Source organism: Zalophus californianus, chromosome 2 (genome assembly GCF_009762305.2).
Source record: "Zalophus californianus isolate mZalCal1 chromosome 2, mZalCal1.pri.v2, whole genome shotgun sequence".
Lineage (NCBI taxonomy): Eukaryota > Metazoa > Chordata > Mammalia > Carnivora > Otariidae > Zalophus > Zalophus californianus.
In genome coordinates, this window is record NC_045596.1 from 1,949,164 (window position 1) to 1,973,374 (window position 24,211).

The following is a 24,211-nucleotide window of genomic DNA, read 5'->3' on the forward strand; positions in this document are numbered from 1 at the left end:
GGTGGCTAGGTCAGTTGAATGTTCGACTCTTGATTTCGGCTCAGGTCATGATCTCAGAACTGTGAGATTGAGCCCGGCATCATCGGGCTCCTTGCTCAGTGAGGAGATGCTTGGGACTCTCTCTCCCTCTGCCCCTCCCCCCTCTCACACTTGCTGTCTCTCTCTCTCTCTCTCTCTCTGTCTCTCAAATAAATAAATAAATCTTAAAAAAAAAATAAAGAGGGACTCCTGGGTGGCTTAGTCGATTAAATGTCTGCCTTCAGCTCAGGTCATGATCCCAGAGTCCTGGGATCAAGTCCTGCTTCGGGCTCCTTGCTCAGCAGGGAGCCTGCTTCTCCCTCTGCCTGCCGCTCCCCCTGCTTGTGTTCTTTCTCTATCTCTCTGACAAAAAAATAAATAAAATCTTTAAAAAAAAATAAAATGGGTTTGTTGACCTGTAGAATTTGCTATGGTCTGAATTTTGCTGATTCCATCTCCATGGTACTGCTAATATGTTCTTTTGTCTTCTGTATTTACAGTAAGTTGGTAGTTGGATCTAGATGCTTGATTGTGTTTGGATTCAGTTTTTTGGCAAAGCCTCTTTGTGGGTGGTTCTGTGTTCTGTCAGGTACATAGTCTGGTTGTTCTTTTTGCATTCTTAGCAGCCATTGATGCTCAATATGTAGGTCCATTAACTTAATAAAGGGTCCAAGATGGTGATGTTTTAATGCTATCGTTCCTCCTTTGTATTTATTAACTAGAATATTTCTATAAAGAGAAACTTCCCTGGAAATGGGGCATAGCTGGAAAGGGGCCACCCCCTTCCCTATCACTCATTGCATGTTCGAGGGGAACCTCCCAGCTGAGCAGGGAGCCCGTTTCTCCTCTCCCTCTGCCCCTCCCCCGCTAGTGTGCACTCTCTCTCTCTTGCTTTTCCTCTCTTTCTCAAATAAATAAAACCTTAAAAAAAAATTAGGTATGCACACAAGAAAAGGAGCTTCCTCTCAACTTTTTTTGGTTACCCAGTGGTACGGTTTATATATACCCTTTTCAAAATAAGTTGGTTTCCTGTCATTGTTTCTAAGATGACCAATTATTATTTTTTAGTATTATTTTGGACTCATAGATTTCAGTATATTTAATGTGTTCAGTTATCCTTTCTGATCAGTGGAAGTCCCTCCAAGTTGACTCCTGAGCCTACTAGTCTTTGACTTTCCAAGCCATCCCCTGTGAAGAGATGTTCTAGGCTGTCATTGAGTATATTTCCTGCCCCAGGTCTGGAATTGGCCATTTCAAAAAGAAATCTTTATTTGTTTTTGTGGGAAATGGAAATTAGTCTGGGTACTAGGGAATACTCATTGCTACTGGGTTAGTCATTCTTTCTAGGCCTTTTTAGTGGATAGAACTAGGAAATATATTACCTTGTGAATTATATGGCGTATTGTTGGCACATTGGAATTTTAAGTATATAGTGGAATTATACTCATAATTCCAATTAAAATTCAGTACTAAGGGGTTTTTACCTGATCTCTTCTAACATTTACATTCCTCTCTTCCACAATAAGAATTCTGGTTTTTAAGGACAACGGGAATATAACAAAACCAGAATATTACATAATCACTCATTTGTTTTTCCCGTACATCACACACAGTAGCAATACTCTACCAATAATGTGTTCTCTCTTCATGATTGAAAATAGTTACATTATATGTTGTCAGAGCATATAACCATTACACAATATGACCTCCCTCTTATAACACTCTATAACACTCATTTAGTATTATAATTAATAATTTCATTCTGTAATAAATATATATTTAATGCTCAGCACCATCCTCGTATCAGTGTACCCCTAGTCATTTTGGTTGTTTGAAGTGCCTTTTGTAGCCTTCTCAGTAGATGCTTGTGGAAACAATACTCTGAGTTCTTGCATGCTGTGGCCTTTATGTGGCAATGTGAATTTGGTTTGGTTAGTTAGACCCTGGACTCACATTTCCTATTTTATGTATTTTAAATAGATAATTAATTTTCTTCTGGCTCAAAGCATTGCTATTGAAATTGAAGATAATCTTTCCATGTAGGTGACTTGGTCTCTTTTCCTGGATGTTCAGAGTACTTTGCTTTTTCTTTAGAGACCAGCAGTTTTACCAGAATATGTCTTAGCATCAGTCATCCTGGTTAATTTTCTCAGATGACATGCTCTTCCAGATCTTTTGTGTTATAGCAACATTGAATTGGCTTTTAGTGTTTATCCTGCCCCCCTTTGTTTCCTACTGCCCTAACGCTGTTGTGTGCGTGTTGGAGTTTCTTTGTCTTTAACTGTCGCTTGTTCTCAAGTTCAGTTTATTGCTTCATTTCTTTATGATTTAAAAAAAATTCTCCTTTTCACATTCTTTTCTCCTACTTTGAGTTTAGTATTTATTTTTAAAATTATATTTTCATTTATATCTAATTCCTTTTATGTTCTAGCCCTCATTTCTGAGTTTTTCCAATTATATTAAATGTTTTTCCCTATCTTTTATTATTTTCTTAATACCTTTCTTTACCATGTTATGAAATAACAGGTTATAGTTTTCATCTGTTTTGTGGACATGTCTTTCTATCTGTAGGGATGTGATTCTGTTCTTTTTTCTTGAAATAATTTTTGTATGGTATTTGATCATGATATTTTTCTGTTCTTTTTTTAAAGAGTTTTATTTATTTATTTTAGAGAGAGAGCACAAACAGGGAGAGAGGGGCAGAAGGAGAGGGTGAAGGACAAGCAGACTGCCCACTGAGCACGGAGCCCAGTGGTGGAGCTCAGTGCCAGGACCCTGGGATCATGACCTGAGCCGGAGGCAGATGCTTAACGACTGAGCCACCCAGGCACCCCTTTCTGTTCATTATTACGTGAAATTAGTTTTCTTGGAGGATTCTGGTTCAGGAAAGCTTTTCTAATGTCATGGCTCTAGAGCTCCCTCTTCTGTTGTTTTGTTTTTTTTTTTAAAAGATTTTATTTATTTATTTGAGAGAGAGAGAATGAAAGATAGCACAAGAGGGAAGAGGGTCAGAGGGAGAAGCAGACTCCCTGCCGAGCAGGGAGCCCGATGCGGGACTCGATCCAGGGACTCCAGGATCATGACCCGAGCCGAAGGCAGTCGCTTAACCAACTGAGCCACCCAGGCGCCCCCTCTTCTGTTGTTTTTGTGAGGTGCTACAAAATATGGCAGTTTATCGAAGCAATTGCGTTCTGTTCCCCTTCCTTGCTTTTATCTGGACTCTTCGCCTGTTTTCTTTATAGTTCTGTGCTAGTCGGTTTGGTTCCTAATTACCACAAATTTCTTAGTGTGAGACTTTGTCCTGAAAATCAATTTTAAATGGCTAGTTTAGATAATTTTTAAGGATTTAAGTGTGCAGAACTCTTGGTTTCAGCTGCTGTTCTCAAATTGGCCCTCTGAGCTTTGTAGTAAGTTCCTGATGGTTCTTTTGGGAGTTTGGCAAATGGCCCATGATTCCCTCTGCTTCCTCCTACAGAGATGCTGATGTCCTACACTCTGTCTATATCAATCCTACCCAATTATATTTTCAGTTTCGTGGGTCTACCTTATGACCTAGTGTTGTAGATATCATCCTTAGGTTTTTGGCTTTGATATCTTAGTTGGTCTAGCTAATTTTTTTGTGTAGGGCTGGGATAGAGATTTAGTAAGATTCAAAAACTATACTGTCACTGCTACCATCTTCTGAAACTCTTCTAAAAAGCAATTTTTAAGAATTAAAGATCTAAAGTAGGTGGTTGACCTATGTTAAATCAAGATAATAGGTGGTTTTTATATTATTCTCTATATTTTTCTGTATGCTTAAGATAGTTTATAATTAACAAGGAAAGATTCAAATCTAGCAACATGTAATGAGGAGTCATGCAAATACTTTTTTTTCCCCTTCCTTTCCTGTATGTATGTTTTTGCTTGTTTGTTTTCCTTTTTCTTGCCTTATTGCATGGGTGAGAATCCCCAGTGTAGTATTCAATAAGAATGCCAGAGTATACATCCTTGCCTACTTCCTGATTTTGGGAGAAAAACATTCAGTCTTTCATCATCATGTTAGTGGTAGGGTTTTTGTAGATGTCCCTTATCAAGTTGAGGACATTACCTTCTATTCCTAATTTGTGGAGAGGTTTTATCCTAAATGGATGTTGAATTTTGTGAAATTCTCTTCCTGTATCTATTAAAATGATCCCATGGTTTTTCTTTTTTAGTTCAATATAGTGAATTATATTTATTGCTTTTTGAATGCTGAACCAATTTTGTAGCCTGAGATAATCCCCTCTTACTCCTATCATGATGTGTTACTCTATTTATTGCTGGACTATTTGCTAAAATTTTGTTAAGTAATTTTTAGTCTCTGTTCATGAGAGATACTGGTCTGTTTTTTCTTGTGATGTCATGCAACATAATGTCTTTGTATGGTTTTGATAAGGTAATGTTGGGCCTAATAGGGTGGATTTGAACATGTTTCTGGAAGAATTTGTGTAGAACTTTTTGAGAAGAGTTTGTATAGAATTGGTATTATTTTTTACTTAAACGTGTGGCAGAATTCACGCTGATGTCACCTGGGCCTGGAGTTTTCTTTTTCTTAGAAAAGATTTTATTTATTTATTTATTTTAGAGTGAGGGAGCTCCTGGAGAGGGGAGAGAGGCTGAGGGGGGAGGGTGAGGGAGGGGGAAAGAATACGAAGCAGACTCTATCCTGAGCACAGAGCCCCATGTGGGGCTCGATCCCACAACCCCAAGATCACAGCCTGAGCTGAAATCAAGAGTGGGACACTTTACTCACTGAGCCACCCAAGCACCTGGGCAGGTAGTTTTCTTTAAATTTTTTTATTGTTATGTTAATCACCATACATTACATCATTAGTTTTTGATGTAGTGTTCCATGAGTCATTGTTTGTGCATAACACCCAGTGCTCCATGCAGAATGTGCCCTCTTTAATACCCATCACCAGGCTAACCCATCCCCCCACCCCCTCCCCTCTAGAACCCTCAGTTTGTTTTTCAGAGTCCATCGTCTCTCATGGTTCGTCTCCCCCTCCGATTTACTCCCCTTCATTCTTCCCCTCCTGCTATCTTCTTCTTTTTTTTCTTTTTTGTTTTCTTTTTTTTTCTCTTTTTTTTCTTTCTTTCTTTCTTTTCTCTTTTCTTTTCTTATTTGTTTCAGAGTACAGATCTGTGATTCAACAGTCTTGCACAATTCACAGTGCTCACCATAGCACATACCCTCCCCAGTGTCCATCACCCAGCCACCCCATCCCTCCCACCCCCCACCACTCCAGCAACCCTCAGTGTGTTTCCTGAGATTAAGAATTCCTCATATCAGTGAGGTCATATGATACATGTCTTTCTCTGATTGACTTATTTCACTCAGCATAACACCCCCAGTTCCATCCATGTCGTTGCAAATGGCAAGATCTCATTCCTTTTTATGGCTGCATAATATTCCATGGTGTATATATACCACATCTTCTTTATCCATTCATCTGTCGATGGACATCTTGGCTCTTTCCACAGTTTGGCTATTGTGGACATTGCTGCTATAAACATCAGGGTGCACGTACCCCTTCGGATCCCTACATTTGTATCTTTGTGGTAAATACCCAGTAGTGCAATTGCTGGATCGTATGGTAGCTCTACATTCACCTTTTTGAGGAACCTCCATACTGTTTTCCAGAGTGGTTGCAGCAGCTTGCATTCGGGCAGGGAGTTTTCTTTATGGAAACATTTTTAACTGCAAATTCAGCTTAATGGAAAGAGGGCTATTCAGGATGTCTGTTTCTTCTGGAGTGAGCTTTGGTAGCTTGTGTCTTTCTAGGATTTTGTCTGTTTTGTGCAAGTTAAAACATTTTCTGATATAGTTCATATTATCCTGTTAATATTCTTTTAATGTCTGTAGGATATGTAGTGATGTCCCCTCTCCATTGCTTCATACTGGTGACTTCTACCTCTGCCGTCTTTTGTTGAGTCTGCCTAGAAGTGTATTTTATTTTGTTTTATTTCATTTCATGTTTCATTTCTTTTTTTTTTTTTAAGATTTTATTTATTTATTTTGACAGAGGGAGAGAGACAGTGAGAGAGGGAACACAAGCTGGGGGCGGGGGTGGGAAAGGGAGAAGCAAGCTTCCCGCGGAGCAGGGAGCTGGATGTGGGGCTTGATCCCAGCACCCCAGGACCACGACCTGAGCCGAAGGCAGACGCTTAACGACTGAGCCACCCAGGCGCCCCTCATGTTTCATTTCTTTTTATTTCATTATTTTGTTTTTTATCTTCTCAAGATTAAATCCATTTTCTTCTGTTCTTTTTCTTTTTTTAAAGATTTATTTATTTTTGAGAGAGAGAGAGAACATGAGCAAGTGTGTGGGGGGGGGGTGGGCAGAGGGAGAGGGAAAGAGAATCTCCAGCAGACCCCCTGAGCGTGGAGCCCGGTGCGGGCTGTATCCCATGTCCCTGAGATCATGACCTGAGCCTAAACCAAGAGTCTGATGCCTAACCGGCAGCACCGTCCAGGCGCCCCACCTCTGTTATTCTTCTGTTTGATTGATACCTCTTTTTATCCTTCTTATTCTTTTTTTTTTTTTTATTATTTTTGGATTTAGTTTTCTTTTTTTTTTAGTTTCATAAGGTGAAATGTAGATCATTTTTTAAAAAACTCTTCTTTTCTAATATATATGTTTACTACTAGAAGTTTTCTTCTAAGCATTGCTTTGTTGCATACCACAAATTTTGCTACCGTTTTGTTCCTGATTTCTAGCTTAATTGTATTTATGTTGGGGAACATGATCTTTATGAAATAGTCTGAAGTTTTTGAGACTTCATGGCCTGGTGTGGAAGATTAATATCTCAGAATTATTATTACTTGTTTTAAGTTTCATAAGAAGTAGTAAGTGTTTGAGTTTGTTTCTCTTCTATTTCAGGTCTTGGTATGGTGACCCCTGTGAATGACCTGAGAGGATCTGATTCGATCGCCTATGACAAAGGGGAGAAATTATTGAGGTGTAAGTTGGCAGCCTTTTACCGGCTGGCAGATCTCTTTGGATGGTCTCAGCTTATCTACAATCATATCACAGTGAGTATTAAATGGGGTAGTAACTGAGTGATAAATGGAATATTACGTGTCTAGCACCACCTTTTCCCGTTTAGTAAGAGAGGGGAGTTGACTGAGCTGAAGTAAATCTTGGAACACCTTCTTTCTCATTCCTGACTGCAGAGTATAATAATCTGAGAATTACGTAGTTTGAATAAAAAATTATGAGGACAGTAGTTCTTTAAAACTCTTTTCTTGCATGCTAACCTAATAAATGAGTGTTTACCAAAGTATAGTGGTCCCCTGTTACCTGGTGTTTCGCTTTCTGCAGCTTCAGTTAAACATGCAGTCGGCCAGTCTAGAAGCACGTGGCCTTCTTTCTAGTGTATCGTCAGAAGGTCAGTAGTAGCCTTTCGCTGCATCACACGCCCACGTCTCTCACCTCCTGCATCTCCTCACGGGGGCGTTTGATCACCTCACATCATCACAAGAAGAAGGGTGAGCACAGGGCAGTAAGACATTTTGAGAGAGAGAGAGAGAGAGAGAGAGAGAGACCATATTCACACAACTTTCATTGCAGTGTATTGTTATACTTATTCTAGTTTATTATTCATTCGTTACTGTTGTTAATCTCTTGCTGTGCCTCATTCGTAAATTAGACTTTATCACAGGTATGTATGCATAGGTGAAAACCTGTATGTTTGGTTTGGTAGAATTGTCGGTATGTCTGTGGTTTCAGGCATCCATTGGAGATCTTGGAATGTCTCTTCCACGGATACGGGGGAGCTAGTGTACAGGCAGTTCCTGAAATTCTTTTTATGCCTAAAAACCCAAGAATGAAGATGTTTTCTTTCCTGTTCTGACCCAAGTCTTCTATTTCTCATAGTTTTTTCTTTAGCTCCTGTAGTTTTAGCTATTTTTAACATTATCAGGACTTCCGTTTTCTTTTTGCAGTAAATATTTATTGGGTGTCAGCTGTAAATATTGATTCTGTACCAAGCGTTGTTCTAACTGGGGTTCTATCATTGTGTGAGACAAGTCCTGCCTTTGTGGCTCTTCCTTTCTACATCCCAAGCCACTGGCCCATTTTTCCTCCATTTGGTCCAGCTTGGTGCATCCTGTCCGTGACACTCCTTGACAATTCTGTGCTATCCCTCCCTGCCTCTGAGCACCAGACCCTGCTGCAGGGAGACTCGACACAGCCTGTTGGCTTTCTCCTCAGACTGCAGCCCCAATTTCAAATGGACCCCCAATGCTGCTTGGCACTGTAGGACGTCTCACTTAGAAGCTCACTAGTGTTTCTCTGCTCTTTCTACTGTCCATGAAACTCCTGACCTCTGTTCTCCTAGCAGATGAGCACAGCGTGTCACAGCATATGGGAGTGCCTGACCACCTCTTTCCCACCTGAAGCCAAACTTTGTTTCCCAGTTGGAGTTTCACCCCCTCTTGCCTTCTTTGATTCCTAATGCCTTGTCAGGTTTCTGTTTTCTTCTCTGCTCTTCTGTAGAGGTAACCTCTTTCTCTGACTTTTACATTTGTTCCAGTCTCTGTTTCTTCATTGAATTTGTTATTGGACATTTCAAATTATTAACATAGTGCCTACTTCTAGTAGTAAGTGTCCCTCCCACGGATGTCTATAGAAGTCAGTCTTGCCGGTGCTTTCACCTCCCTTGGGGCCACTGATGTTAACAGCCATTTAGATTGTTTGACCGTTTTCTCCATACCCAGCACACACGTAGGTGATTTTCACACATGGACTGGTAGTGGTGCTAGGTTCGCTCCATTGTAGACTGCAGGGAGTGCTAAGCCTCCAGTAGGAGGTCTGGAGCCCACCTTTGTGGCCAGTGCGCTGTGCTTCCGGGGCGTGGCATGGATCTTTGCCAGAGAACCCTCCCCTCTGTCTCTTCCTCATGTTGCTGTTAAAGTTCGCTTTTCAAAATGCAAACCTGGCCCTGTCGTATCCACACTGTCAGGCCTGTAGGATGTTACCTCCACCCCAGCACACCTGCTTCATTTCCCCCAAAGCAGTTACCATCATCCATACTTCCCATTTGCTTGTCTGCCATCCATCTCCACTCACAGGAATATTGAGTCTGTGAAGGGTGCCTCTTATAGGCACACAACGAACCGAAATCTGGCCTCAGTAAAAATACTGAACGAGAACTCCATGGTGCCTTGTGGTGCTTGGTCAGAGGGTCCACTTAGCCTGCCAGAGGTGCCAGTTCTGTTCCTGGGGCGTGCGTGAAAATTGCTGGCACCTGTGACTGATCCTACATGACACAGTGCTCTCTGTAGAAATTTAATGCTCAGTGGTTGGCTAAAAATTTGTCCCATGAAAATATTACATCTATAATCAGAAATGTCATCCTTGGCTTTACTAACAGCTTCACCTTCTTTGGGGGTTTTAAAATGCTGTTTACCAGGTCCCTCGATGAGTGCTGTTTAAATAAGTCTAAACTGAAATTGCTTTTCCCACCCACCACCCCCTTTATTTAGGACTTGGCAAAATTAAAACATTAGTTAAATGCTCACTCTTTTGTAGATGATCTGTGTGGCTTTTAATACTGAGTAAAAAAGATACTGAAGCACAAAAATATTTCCTGTGTCTTGTGAACTAGAGAATCTTTGAGGAAGGAAGTTTTTTTTTTTTAACTCTTTATGGCATTCATTTTTTGTTTTACAATCTAAATGTTATTATATATAATAAACTCTTAACAGAAAAGAAATATTAACAGTATTTGTCAATGCAACCAAAAAGTGCTAACAGGTCATTGTGCCCTTTCTTTGAAAGAGGGCCTAGGGATTTTCTGCTGAAGGGAGTTAAGAATGCTAGCAGACATTAGAGGATTGGAAATGATTGTCTGAATTAGATCTCTGTCTTAAGATTGCATCAGGTTTTGAGAAGCTTTGGCGGGTGTCAGAAGCCAGGGTGGCCCAGTCAGCACATGAGCTGGCCTTTTCCTCGTGGTGGTGCTTAGCTGGTGCTGAGGCCTTTCCGTCTCTAAATGCCTCTTGGCGGCAGTGGTGCTAGGTTCAGCTCCAGTGTGGGCTCCGGGGAGTGCTAAGCCTCGAGGGAGGAGGTCTGGAGCCCACCTTAGTGGCCAGTGTGCTGTGCTTCCGGGACGTGGTATAGATCTTTGCCAGAGATGCTGTGTTGGGTGTCTTTGGTTTTCAGGGAGTGATCTTAAAATCTGCTGCATGAGTGCTCAGTCCTTGTGGACAGACAAGGGGCATCAGGTGTGCAGGAAGATTCAAAGTGAGGGTAGCACCAGCCCGTTGGAAATTTACTTGCAGATATCTTCTGCTCTTGTTTATTTCACACCTATGTTTTGTACTTTTGCTTTTATTTTTTAAAGATTTATTTTTAAATTTTATTATGTTAATCACCATAATCATCATTAGTTTTTGATGTAGGGTTCCAGGATTCATTGTTTGCGTATAACACCCAGTGCTCCATGCAGTACGTGCCCTCCCTAATACCCATCACCAGGCTAACCCATCCCCCTCCCCCCTCCCCTCTAGAACCCTCAGTTTGTTTCTCAAAGTCCATAGTCTCTCATGGTTCATCTCTCCCTCCAATTCCCCCCCTTCATTTTTCCCTTCCTTCTCCTAATGTCCTCTGTGCTATTCCTTATGTTCCACAAATAAGTGAAACCATATGATAATTGACTTTCTCTGCTTGACTTATTTCACTTAGCATAATCCCCTCCAGTTCCATCCATGTTGATGTAAAAGTTGGGTATTCATCCTTTCTGATGGCTGAGTAATATTCCGTTGTAGATATGGACCACATCTTCTTTATCCATTCGCCTGTTGAAGGGCTTCTCAGCTCTTTCCACAGTTTGGCTATTGTGGACATTGCTGCTATTTATTTTAGAGAGAGAGTGTGTGCCAGTGCATGCGGGGTTGGGGAGGGGCAGAAGGAGAGAGAAAGAGGGAATCTCAAGCAGGCTTCACACCCAGCATGGGGCCAGGTGCGGGTTCGATCTCACAACCCTGAGATCATGACCTCTCCTTAAAATATACAATTTTCTGAGTCTGAAGCAAAAAAGGACAAAGTGCTGGGGTGCCTGAGTGGATCACTTGGTTAAGCATCCAACTCACGAGTATATTTTAAGCTTTTTCCATTAAAATGTGTAGATTTGCTAGGCTCTTTTTTTTTTTTAAGATTTATTTGAGGGCGCCTGGGTGGCTCAGTTGGTTAAGCAACTGCCTTCGGCTCGGGTCATGATCCCGGAGTCCCGGGATCGAGTCCCACATCGGGCTTCCTGCTCAGCGGGGAGTCTGCTTCTCCCTCTGACCCTCCCCCCTCTCGTGCTCTCTGTCTCTCATTCTCTCTCTCTCAAATAAATAAAATCTTTTAAAAAAAAAAAAGATTTATTCGAGAGAGCAAGAGAGAGAGAGCACGAGCAGGGGGAGGGGCAGAGGGAGAGGGAGAAGCAGACTGCCTGCTGAGCAGAGAGCCCGACTTGGGGCTTGATCCCAGGACCCCGAGATCATGACCCGAGCCGAAAGCAAGAGCCAGACACTCAACCGACTGAGCCACCCAGGCACCCCTAGATTTTAAATTTTTTTTTTTTTTTTTTTTGTCTTTTTAGATTTTAATTTTTAAAGAAGATGGCAGTAGAAGCACGGAGATAACATCTACTGGCAGGAGTATATATTTAATTAGGCCCTTTGGGAGATAATTTAGTGTCCCTGAAAAACCTGACCATGTAAACTAGGAGACAGGTACAAGAGCGTTCACAGAAGCATTGTGTTTAGTAGCAAAACAGGAGCCAGGGGCATTGACAGAAGAATGGACACATTCGTTGTATATTCATCCAGTGGATGCCGTGCATCAGTGACCATGAATAAAGGATAGCCATGCATATCATAATGTGGAGGAATCTCAGAAATAGTGTTGAGAAAGAAAGGTCACTGAGAAGTACAGTATGATTCCAATTATTTGAAGTTCATAAGCAGATAAAAATTAAACAAGATACGGCTTTGGGATGAGTATGTATTAGGTAAAACTGTAAGGTCAGGGAAGAAGATGCTTAACACATAATTCAGGATAATGGTTACTTCTGGGGAATGAGGGAAGAGACGAGCTTCTGAGATACTAGAGGGTGTTTGATTTATTATTATATTTAAATTGTACATGTACCCTCTAAACACTCTTTATACTTTGTTGCGAGAAGCTGTTAAAGTAAGTAAAAATATCTGACATTTGATTTTTTTCCTTATTTCCAACCTTATTTTTCATTCCAGCCGATAAAAAAACAAAGGAATGCCTTGTTTTCTGTTTTGACCCAGTTTGGTAGTTGGGACAATTGTATAGTTTTGTTTTAGATAGTTAAAAAGATGCACACTTTTTAAACTATAAGAACTGACTTTAGAAATAACTCACCATTAATGGGAAAATATTTTCAGGAAAGGTGGAAATCACATGTGCATTTTTGAAACAACCAGGAGAACAGAGAACGGGGAAATGGGGATTTACAGAGAGTGGATGTCATGGAGGTGGATTTAGAACAGGTTCATTCATTCATTCATGCTGCTCCTACTACCACTAGTTCTCGTGTGGAGATGCCACTTACTGAGAGCTGTATTGTGAGTACGAGCTCTTATCATCCCCTCTTTAAGGGTAAGGAGACCAGGAACCCGGGGTCCCAAAGCAACCTAGCCCATATTTAGCAGAGCTAGGATTCTAACTAAGGTCTTACGTGATCATGGATTGGAATTATGCTATACTTTGGGAGTCAAGTGAGTTTAGCACGACGGTGACATGAGGAGGATGGGTAGTTTCAGGTATCTGAGAACTAAATTGTAGAAGTGGGGGGTTGGGTTTGTTCTGTGTTGCATACTAGAAAGAGTGATGGGAAACTCAGGGAGACAGATTTCTGCTCAGTATGAGAGAGAACATTTGATGACCAGGTCTCTAGCTTTATTTCCATCTGCACCCCAGCCCCTGTGATGGAGTTGGTGGTCAGTAGCTGTTTGCTGAATGAAGAAACGAGGAGGCCAAGTGAGGACGTGGTGAGCCCATCATGACACCTGCCCCAGCAGACCGTGTGTGTGCTTCTGTTCAGGCCACTACAGAAGTCACTACACTGGTTAGGAAGTTGGGCTAAACACCGGAAGTCCTTTCCCACGAACGCTACACTCCACCTGCCTCATCGCCGTTGGAGTTCTTAGCCCAGCAGTGAACACGTTCCAATGTGATGGCTTTGGGAAATCATTTGAGTCTCCCAAAATCATCATAAAAGCTAAAATGACTTTTTGGAGGGCAGGACTCTTTTTTCCTGTGGTATTACTAGCATCTAACACAGGTACGTAGCCTGTGCCACACTGGTACTGAATGAATTGTGGAAAGAAAGCTTTCGAGGAGGGAGCAGACCGACCGGGGGCACGATGATGTGGTGTTGTTGAGACTTTGAAATCCATCGGGCTGTAAGGAAGAGCCCTCTGTTGTTAGGATTGTTCACTAGCCTGTAGGTTTTGAGCACTAAAGACAAAGTCCATTTTGACAAAAGTAAGTTTTGGTTTTCACTATGATACGCCTGAGGAGTGGCGCCTTTCTGCATGTGGTACTGGCTTGGTAGCCACCAGGTTTCTTCTTTATAAAGTCAGTTGTCATGAATGCGACCAAGATGCACTTATGTACCTGAGAAGTTTACTACAGTGTAATGATGAAAGCTTCTGGTATCTCCTAGTTCCATGAGAGACACCGTGCTTACAGGCTCTCCCACATAGCTCGCAGAATGCGCACAGCAAACCTGTGAGTTTGTGGACGGGTAGAGATGCAAATAATTTCAGTTGGATTTTTGAGCTGACTCAGCAACTTTCCTTACAGACCAGAGTGAGCTCCGAGCAGGAACATTTCCTCATTGTTCCCTTTGGACTTCTCTATAGTGAAGTGACTGCATCCAGTTTGGTAAGAATATCCTTTTCCTCCTGGACATCACATATGTTTAGGTCATAGTCGATTAATAATTAAACACCTTTTAATCCCACGAGACATGTAGAACCTAAGAAAGAGGAAGAAGTTTATGTTTTGTGTGATAAACTCAGAGGAAAAAAAGCTTTAGAATTACTTATAAAAACTTTAAACTTTGGTTTAAATAATTTCTAGGAAGGGTCATTTGAAATCCTCAGAAGCTAAGCAGGGTCGGGCCTGGTTAGTACTTGGATGGGAAATCCTCTTGACATTTTAAATTTTTATTTGCTTATTTTCAGGTTAAAATCAATATACAAGGAGATGTAGTAGATCGTGGAAGTACTAATCTGGGCGTAAATCAGGCTGGCTTTGTGTTACATTCTGCCATTTATGCTGCGCGACCAGATGTGAAGTGTGTGGTGCACATCCACACACCAGCAGGGGCCGCGGTGAGTGCGCTGCTCGGGTAGCGACCCAGAGTTTGAAGCTGTTTAGCGAAAGGCACTTCACATTTCCTCTCAGTTGTGCTCTCTTGAGGCAACAAGTCAATAAGCCTAATTTTGTTGGAGTAAAAAAGGTCTTTTACTAAGTTTGACTTTCTTAAAAGAATTTTTTTTTCTTTTAAGGGGTCCATACACTCTCTAGTTTTGGAAAACCTGTGTGAATCTGAAAGTGTCCATGAGACTTAACAGAAACCAGAAACTCGGAGCGTGTTGAGGGGGAGGGGGGAGGTCAGACTTCAGTGTGTGGAAGACCACTGGGAGTTGCAGAGGGAGGGCCAGAAGTGGACACCCTGTCTGTGAAGAGGGTGGGGAGGGGGGGCCCAGACAGGCTGCTGGGGGAGGGTGCTGTGGGCTCAGGGAAGTGCTAGCGGGGTGCAGGAGACCTGGGCCTGCTGATGGTCCCTGGGGAGGAGCCAGGTGTGAGAGGGGGAGGTTGAGGCCTAGAAGCCCCTGGATGGCTGCCTGGAGCCAGCAGACGCCCGGGCTGGATCATGGTAGGACGGAGAGGAGGCGCGGCTGTTGCACGATGAAGGCACAGGCCTCGTAGGCTATTAGGAGACCTGGCCTCCAAGCCCGGAGCTTCCCCAGAGCCCACCCCAGCCCGGGCCCTTCTGGTGCCCATAGGCCAGACCTCCCAGCATCAACATGCCCATTCCAGTTGTTGGTACTACAACTATCCAGAATTGGTTTTTTGTCACCAGTTATGTACTTTAATGACTTTCTGGGCTTATTCATTTGTACCACACATAACCTCATGGAATCAGTAATGCTGAATTTTCACCTATCTTGATGTTTCAGTGTCATGCGTATTAGATTGTTTTGATGAATGTTAGATCTATCTGGCTTATTTATTTTACTTTGAATATGTGGTTCTAGATATCAACATAAGAGTTTTATTAGAGCTATCATTTTCTGAAATTTTTTTCTAAAAAAATGCGTGCTCTTCCAGCCACAAAAAGTCCATGCATTTTAATGAACCGTTAGAGGTATCTTTGAGAAAATGGTTACAAACAGCTTACTGTGTAATTTGTTTTAAAACATACCGAATCACTTCACTTGGAAAGTTCTTCTCCTGGGAAGGCTGATGCTGTGAGTGGGATTAGATGTGGTGTTGCCTTTTTCATGGTGGTGTCTTTTAGATGAACTTTTGTGTGGATACTGTTGGAATCTTTGGAGCCTGTTAGTCTAGGTAGAAAAACCTTCAAAATTAGCACGTTCCAAAGTCTGTTTGGGAATGTTAAGGAAACCTAAGGCCTAGATGAACACTTAAGATTGTTTTGTTGCAATAGAAGATAAATTAGACAGCATAATTATTCTGAACTTCAGAAATTGGCTTTTATCTACATTCCAGTTTTCGGTCTCCCCTACAACCCGAGATGACAAGTGCGTCAGAACCTTACAGCATGTCCAGACCCCCTCTTTGCAGGTCATGGCTCAGTCAGAGGGAGCCCTTGTCTCTCCTCGCAGTAGGGCCCGGGCTCATCTTGCCAGGAAGCCTGAGCTCATACAGCATTACGATCAGTGTGGGAGAAGTCCAGAAAGATGTGGAATTTCTTTTGAGGCTCTCCCAGCGTCGTGATGCCTTTGATTTTTAAATGTACATTGGTAGTAAGCCCCAGAAGTTCATCTTAAGTTCATAGGTTCATTTATCTGAGAAGAGAACAAAATAAAATATGTTCCCCTTTTTATTTCTTTGAGGAAAGCGTTTACCACGTCATCAATGTATCCCTGTCAATTTGCCTTCATTCATGGTGACTGCTTGTTTTCTAGGTCTCTGCGATGAAATGTGGCCTCTTGCCAATCTCCCCAGAGGCACTTTCCCTTGGAGAAGTGGCTTACCATGATTATCATGGGATTCTGGTTGAGGAGGAGGAAAAAGTATTAATTCAGAAAAACTTGGGGCCTAAAAGCAAGGTCAGTAAGCATCTAATCTGGTATTTAAATTCTAGAGGAAAGAAGAAAAAAGTCAAAGTAGCTATCTTCTTGCCTAGCTCCCTCAAGCTTTTGTGTTTCTCCGCAGGTTCTTATTCTCCGGAATCACGGGCTCGTGTCGGTCGGAGGGAGCGTTGAGGAGGCCTTCTACTATATCCATAACCTGGTGGTCGCGTGTGAGATCCAGGTAGGCGGTGGCCACTCTCTGCAGGCTGTGGCTTATTTGGGCGTTTGCAGGGTTCTTGTAGATTTTTGATACTTGTTTTGTAGGAATGAGTCTTTGCATAATCTCTCTGCCCAATATGAGCTAGTAGATTTGGAAATTGCCCAGAGCAAATGCCATTTCACTGATTTAAGTTGGTGAATGATTACTGGGCTTTTCATTTCTAGTTTTTTGTTATTTAAATACAGAAGTCACCACTATTTATGGAGTGCTAGTGTGTGCCAGCCCTTATCAGATGCTTTATTTACATGTTATTTCATTTGCCCGTCGTGGTGCTATCCGTGGAGAAGCAGGTACACGAGAGGGAGAGACTTGCCCAGGCGCCACTGAGCCAGCTCTGTTCAACCCCAAGTCTGTGCTCTCCCCACTGGTACCTTGACTTCCATCTGGGCAGCACTGCAGTCCCCAGGCTCCTTTCATACAGCCTTAAAAAGGACATTGTTTCCCCGTTTCTCCTCCAAGCATGAGTGCCCAGTATCTTTGTTTTGCTAAAGAAGAGCTTCTGAAGATGACCTTGTGTGTGGGTAGTCTCTGTCCACCCTCCATTTTTTATTCTCACACTCTGATGACTTGGTTTCCTCTGAGAACTACATTTCTGTTTGAGTAATCTTTTGTCATCCTCTGACCTGATTCTCTTGCCTTCAGTAAGGAACTCAAACTGTACTATTTGCTTGTTTTGGAAAAGGTTCGAACTCTGGCCAGTGCAGGAGGGCCGGACAACCTAGTCCTCCTGGACCCTGACAAGTACAAAGCCAAACCCCGCTCCCCGGGGTCCCCGGCTGGGGAGGGCGCCAGCTCACCTCCCAAGTGGCAGATTGGCGAGCAGGAGTTTGAAGCCCTCATGCGGATGCTCGATAATCTGGTAAGAACATTGTTACCACCTGACAATGAGGCTTTTGTTCTGAAAGCAGCAGCCTGGTGTTTTTATGGCAAGTGAAATTGCTGTCTTCCTGTGGTATCTGAATGCTTTCACCCTCAAAAATCATGAAGAAGTACCAGGGCAATTGAACTCCTAAGTCACGATAAAATACAGAGGGGAGGGTTTCTTGTGTTCCTTTGTTGTTTGAGAGGGATCGCCTTTGGACGGTGTGGGGACTGGAGCGTGCTCTGCTTGGGAGCGGCTAGGTCGCCCCCGGGGTAGCAGTCAGTACGGCACCCGTCCTCCCACGGGCCGGCGGTGGGGGGGGCTTCTTATCAGCTAGCCAAGTGTTTGGCTTTTTGTTTTAACAGTAAGTTCTAGCTACATGGGGCCCGATTACTGTGTTCCACAGACATTTGCTGCTGATTCACTGTGTGGGAGACCCCCTCCTCCGTACCGCAGGGCCACAGAGCCCAGCACTGCACGGAAGCTGGGGCCGTGGTGTTTTCAGGATACCGGGGCTATTCGGATGGTACCCAGCAGGATGTGGTCTGTGTTAGACGGTTCAGTGAGGGACCTCATCCTTTGGGAAGGATCAGGGAGGAAACTTACATGGATGTCTCTTGGAAGTGACCTCAAAGAGCAGGTAAAATTGTCGTAGGCTGAGTTGGGACAAGGAAGGTGACTGCGACTGAAGACACCTCCGAGGGGTGAGGGGTGCGGCTGTGCCTTCCTGGTGTGGGTAGGTTCTTCAGATATTCAGAACAAGGCATCATGAGACAAATGATTCTGTGCTCCAGAGACCTTGGGCCCTGTGCCCGCTGCCGTGTCACACTGTTTAGATGGGGTTCGAGAGAGTCCATCCTCTTGCCAAATGACATGAGGTGGTGGAGACACGAGGACCTGTCCCAGGAGCACAGGAGCGAGGGGCCTTAGGAAGGCTGGAGTCCCTGTGTGTTGCCATGGCTGTGCTGGGCGCTGTCGATGGCGGCACCAGGGCCTATGGGGCACGTTCCAGCCTAACAGGAGAGCGTCCTGACGGTTGGACCAGGTAACGGATGGGGTAGGTGACTTCAGGAGGCAGGAAGCTGAACTTTCTCAAAGATTTTGGAACGAAAAGAATATCTGATTCCGGGGGTGCCAGGGGTCCTCAGGGGCTGGATTTGTTTGTTAGTGAGGAAGGAACAGAGAGAGCGGAATCTTCCATAACTTCTGAATTCACTGGCCCAGTAAGGATGGGTTGCATTAACCGACCATCTGCTCTTGAGCCTGTAGCCACTAAGAGGACAGGAATGCATGACCCAGCCGGAGAGAGGGACACACAACCCCAGGTGCAGCGGGGCATCTGGAGTCTGGGTTCTGACAGAGCGCGATGAGGGCTGCGGAGGTGGGGATGGGGCACAGGCTGGGACTGGTCGCGGGAAGCAGGGCTAGGGACGGCGCGTGCTAAGGAGATGGAGGAAGCAGCTGCCCTTAGGTAGCAGGGGGCAGTGGTGGCTCAGGTGTCATCCTTGGGTGGCAGGTTCCCCCGGGGGCCCTGGTGAGGCAAGGAGCACTGCGGTGGCTTCTTTTCTCCTCCTGTCAGGCACTCTGATGTCTCACTGCTCCGTGACCTTTAAGTCAGGCAGGGAACAGGAAAGAGGACTAAGAATTGAGAACACCAGCCCACCACATCTTGTGTGCTCAGTGCCTTCTTGAAGGTGGAGAGAAGCCAGAATTAGGCAATAACTCTAATTTCCTAGAGGAGGGAGAGAAAGGATGAAAGATGAATAGTGAAGCGCTCGTTACAAGGGTGTGGCATTCAGTGTCCTTACTGTGCATGGTCATTATTGTCATTTTTAAAAAAAGATTTTATTTATTTATTTATTTATTTATTTATTTATTTATTTATTTATTTGACAGTGTGCGCACAAGCAGGGGGAGTGGCAGGCAGAGGGAGAAGCAGGCTCCCCACTGAGCAGGGAGCCTGATGCAGGACACTGCAGCTCAGGTCATGACCTGCGCTGAAGGCAGACACTTAACCAACTGAGTGTCTCAGGTGTCCTGATGATTGTCATTTTTGATATGAGAAGGCTGTGTAGTGTATAAGAAATAGTAATTATGATTATGGTCCACATTTTAATGTAGTATTCTGATTAACCATGTACGTTTGCCCATAATTGAGTAGGGTAGATAATAGTTGAAGATTCTCCTACTGTAGGAAGTATTTTAACGTAGAGTTAGAAGAAGTGCTAAATTGCTTCCCAGGAAAATCAAGATGTAATTCCAGCTTCTCAAAGAAGGAAGAAATCTGTATGTTTAACTATAAGCCAAGCCCTGTAGCAGTTCTGAGGCCTGAGGATTGCCTCTGATTTTGGCATTATAGCATTTAAAGGGGAAGAATAAGAAATCCTACCCTCTCAGGATAAAATTTTGTGAAGTTCTGGTGGTTTATCCTGGAGTCATGGAGAGGACTCAAAAGTCTTCCTAAGCAAGTGGAAGCTTGAATGAATAAGAACGGTATTTTTCTGAAGATAGCCTTTTTACGACGGAGCTGTTATCTTTATTGTTCCTCAGCAGGGCATGCTCAGCAGTGGAAAGACTGCAGTGTAGACATTCACCTGTCTTCCTGAGGGTAGTGGTGGGGAAAACCCACAGCCACCGACAACTACATTTAGGGATTATTACCACCCTTTTTTTAATGTAGTAAAGGAATGATTGGTAATGAAGGTGGCCTCCGAAAGAAAAGGAGCACCCAAAGGGGAGCAAATTCCTGAATTGGGAGAAATGTGAAGGATTCCAAAGCACCTTGGCAGTCAGGGCACCGTGATCCCTCTTATATGACCAGCCCCTGATTCTCCTATCATTCACTGTTCTTCATGGCTGTGAATGACTTGGTCCAGACATGCAGGTGTGGGTCAGGAGCCGGCTGACCCAGATTCTTGGCTTAGGGTCTCACAAGGAAGGCTGCAGTCAGAATGTTGGCCAGGACTGGATTGTAATCAGAAGGCTGGATGGGGGAGAATCTGCTTCCAAGCTCCCTGAGATTGTGGGCAGGATTCATTTTCTTACAGCTGTAGGATTCCTGGCAGCTTGGTTCTTTAAAGCCAGCAGTGGTCAGAGAGACTCTCTCAAGATGGGTGTTACACTCGTGGGATGCCTGAGTGGTGTAGTCAGTTAAGCTCCTGACCCTTGGTTTTAGTTCAGGTCACAATCTCAGGGTTGTGGGATTGAGTCCCATGTCAGTCTGTGCACTTGGCACAGAGTCTGCTTGAGATTCTCTCTTCCTCTCCCTCTGCCCCTCCCGCTCAGGCGCTTTTGTGCGCTCTCTCTCTGAAATAAATAAATCTTTAAAAAAAAAAAAAAAGATGGGTGCTACACTCTTAAGTAATGCATCCAATCATCTTTGCCACGTTCCGCTGGTTGGAAGCAAGTCAGGTCCTGCCCGTGCTCCAGGAGGGAGGGCCTTACAGCGGGTGGGGACCATGGGGGGGATGTCATCATAAAGTCTGTATGCCACACCCACCAGATGCTAAGCAGTGGATAGGAGGGATGAGTAAGATGTCATCCTTGCCTTGGAGAGAACACACGTCTGTCCAGCACGTGGGCTTGGTGCTATTAGAGTGTGTTACAGAGGCATGAACTAGCGGGGCCCGTATCCTAAAGCCCTAGTGAGTGGTTATGAGGCAGAGTGGAAGATTGAACTCGAACATTGTTACAGTCAAAGGTAAAGCAATTTTTCCAGGAACCAGTTGTCACGAGGATACTTGTTTGGCCTTCCCCAAAGATTGTCACAGTATCTAAACTTTTATCTTAAAAAGTAAACAAAAAATTAAGTAGGTTGATTAATACAGCCTGTACTGTAGCCGGCAGTAAGTTAGCCCTGTTTCATTGTTCAGTTTGTTAACTTTCTGAAACTGAGCACACTGTATAACCAGTTCCCAGGTCAAAAGACAGCAGCACCGGGCGCCTGGCTGGCTCAGTAGGTAGAGGATGAGACCCTTGACCTCAGGGTTGTGAGTTCAGGCCCCACATTGGGTGTGGAGCCTTTATTTTTTAAATTTTTTAAAGATTGTATTTATTTATTTGACAGAGAGAGACACAGCAAGAGAGGGAACACAAGCATGGGGAGTGGGAGAGGGAGAAGCAGGCGCCCCTGGAGCCTACTTTAAAACAAACAAAACACCCCAGCAGCACCTCAGGACCCCCTGTACCCCTTTCAGGCACTTACCCCATCCCAGAGGTGACCACTGTCCTATCTTCTACAGCAAACATTGGTTTTACCTCTTTTGTCCTTTTTATGAGTAGAATAATACAGTGTGTTCTTTCCCATTTGGTTTCTTTGACTCAGCATCATATTTGTGAGATCCACTCAGATGTAACCCCTGGTCCTGGAGTATATGCTCTGGTTCCGGGACCCTAGTCCATTGTGTGGGGTTCCTCACTTGGCCCGCTCAGGTGTTGCTGGCTCTTTCTGACCTGGGCCTTTAGGAACAGTGCTGCTTTCAGAGTTTTAGTGACCATCCTTGCGTCTCTGCTGGCATGCAGCTAGGGGTCGGGTATGCGCGCGCCCAGCTTTTCTGGGGGTTTCCACACGGTTTTCCAAAGTGACAGTGTGTCGAGATCTGGAATGGTGACTGTCTTTCCGTCTCTTTGGCCCCTAGGGTTACAGAACTGGCTACCCTTACCGATACCCTGCTCTGAGAGAGAAATCTAAAAAACACAGCGATGTGGAGGCTCCTGCGAATGTCACAGGTTACTCCTTCGCTGGTGACGGGGACCCGGGCACTTGCTCCCCTCTCAGACACAGTGTTCAGAAGCAGCAGCGGGAGAAGACAAGATGGCTGAGCTCTGGCCGGGGTGACGATGCTTCTGAGGAGGGGCAGAATGGAAGCAGCCCCAAGTCGAAGACTAAGGTGTGGACGAACGTTACACACGATCGCGTGAAACCCTTGCTGCAGTCTCTCTCGTCCGGTGTCTGCGTGCCAAGCTGTATTACCAACTGCTTGGTCTGTGCCTACCTTACTGTTCATAGTTAGATGACGTAGAGCAAGTTGGGTAGCTGGGGCTTCGGAGGCTTTGGGAATCCAGCCCCTCTGACCCGGATTGAAAGCAAACCTTCCTCATTAACCTTCTTTAGCCTGAACCTGAATCTGCTTTATGCATCAGCTGTAATTCAAGTAAATCTGTCTGCTTGAAACTGCTTAAGATCTGTTGTATGTCTTCAGTAACTCCAGCATCGCCTAACTCTGCAGAGATACTAAGTAACTTACGTGTGTTAACCCATAAGTCGGAGCTGCCATTTAATTCAAATTGTATTTAAGGAATCGTAAAATTTCTTGAGCTGTGATCCTAGTGTTGTAATCTCCAGCGGTTTCTCGAAGTCACTGCAGTCTGTGCTTTCACGTCTTCCGTGTTTTCTTAAGCAGTTTTCCCTCTGTCTCACGGGTATTTTCTCAGCTGACCTCGTCCTTTCTCGTTAGCCTCGTGCCCTGCTTGCTGTCCCAAAGCCTCCGAATGCTCTCAGCCAGCTACCTTGTGCATGGACTGTTGCATGTGAGTAGACGGCCATAGTGGTGAGTCTTGTGACTCCTGCTGGGTGTGGCATGACCCGAGTGCAGCGCAGGCCATCTGCAGGCACCCGCGACAGACCCTGCGGGTGTGCTTTGTGCCAGGAGCGACAAGCACTTCCCTGAGAGATACTTGCTGTCCCGGTGCTCACGCCCTGTGGGGACCGGTCTTCACTCCGCTGCCCCCCTACCCCCCAGCTGGCCACGGACAGTCCAGCGGCTCCTGAGCCACAGAGTAGGGAGGCCCCTGCGCGGGGGTCTCGTGAAAAGCCGGGGGCTGGGGCAGACTCCTCTCTGCATGACTCGTTCTGTAGGAGGCCACGTGACGTTAGGTCAGAGGGCCTAAAACAGTGGGCCCCAAGTAAGCAGGCGGGGCCTCCTGTTCCCCTAATAACAGTGTTTTTACTTTATAGATTTATTCCAAAGAACACAGCTCTGTCTTCCCCAGGTGGCTCTGGTGAGAGAGCCTCTGAGCTCCTGAGCAGATGGGTCACGTGGGCAGAGACTCCGCGTGAACGTGGCGCGGCTCAGCGTTCGAGCCCGTCTCTCCTCTCTCCTTCGCCCTCCCTCTCTCCCGCTCCCTCGTTTTGTTTTTCTTTTCCAGTTTCATTTGATTCGTTTTTATTTATTTTACTTTGTTAAGGGGAGTAGGCCTAAAAACCAACTTTCCGCTGCTGATATAAATACATAGCGCTGAGCGGCTGTGATGAGGTTTTCCAAAGCACCCGTGTGGGGGCAGCTGTGAGCTTGACTTGCTGTTGGCTTGCAAAGACGTGCAGTCCCGTGAGGTGGCGCAGTCAGTGTACGTGCGCGGGGACGGGGACGGGGCGACCTCGCCCGGCGGTGGGGTGCGGGTCTTCACCGTTGCGGAGTAGTGCCCACTCCGGGCGGTGCTCCCAGGTTGGTATGTGAACTCACAGTCACTGTTCTTAAGTTTCAGACGTGTTCAAGCTTCTGAGCTTATTGGGTTAATGTTTTGACTAAAACCTATTTTTAATAAAAAGCTGGAGTTATTTTTATCTGAGAAGATAACCATCAGTGAGTACCTCACAGCTCCTGCCCATCCCCCACTCCCCTTCACGGCGGCTACGCGTTTGCCAGTTGTGTTGCTTTCTTTAAAGCCTTTCGGTTTATGGCTCCCCGACTGCCTCCTGAAAGTAGTCTGCAAGGCATAACGTTGCTGGCCTTGT

General features: G+C 44.6%; 1 protein-coding gene across 11 annotated transcripts in view; it reads left to right on the forward strand.

The window, feature by feature from the left end:
- ADD1 (adducin 1) overlaps positions 1-24,211 on the forward strand; it is a 93,105-nt gene that overhangs the window by 55,275 nt on the left and 13,619 nt on the right. For 7 of the 11 annotated variants that reach the window (XM_027598962.1, XM_027598969.1, XM_027598961.2 and 4 more), the window contains 7 exons: positions 6,924-7,075; positions 13,872-13,952; positions 14,255-14,404; positions 16,229-16,372; positions 16,479-16,577; positions 17,299-17,475; positions 22,116-22,460. In XM_027598962.1, coding sequence (XP_027454763.1) covers positions 6,924-7,075; positions 13,872-13,952; positions 14,255-14,404; positions 16,229-16,372; positions 16,479-16,577; positions 17,299-17,475; positions 22,116-22,460 — 1,148 coding nt within the window. The remainder of the gene's footprint in view (positions 1-6,923; positions 7,076-13,871; positions 13,953-14,254; positions 14,405-16,228; positions 16,373-16,478; positions 16,578-17,298; positions 17,476-22,115; positions 22,461-24,211) is intronic. The other 4 variants (XM_027598966.1, XM_027598971.1, XM_027598967.1 and 1 more) reach the window with 1 other exon arrangement.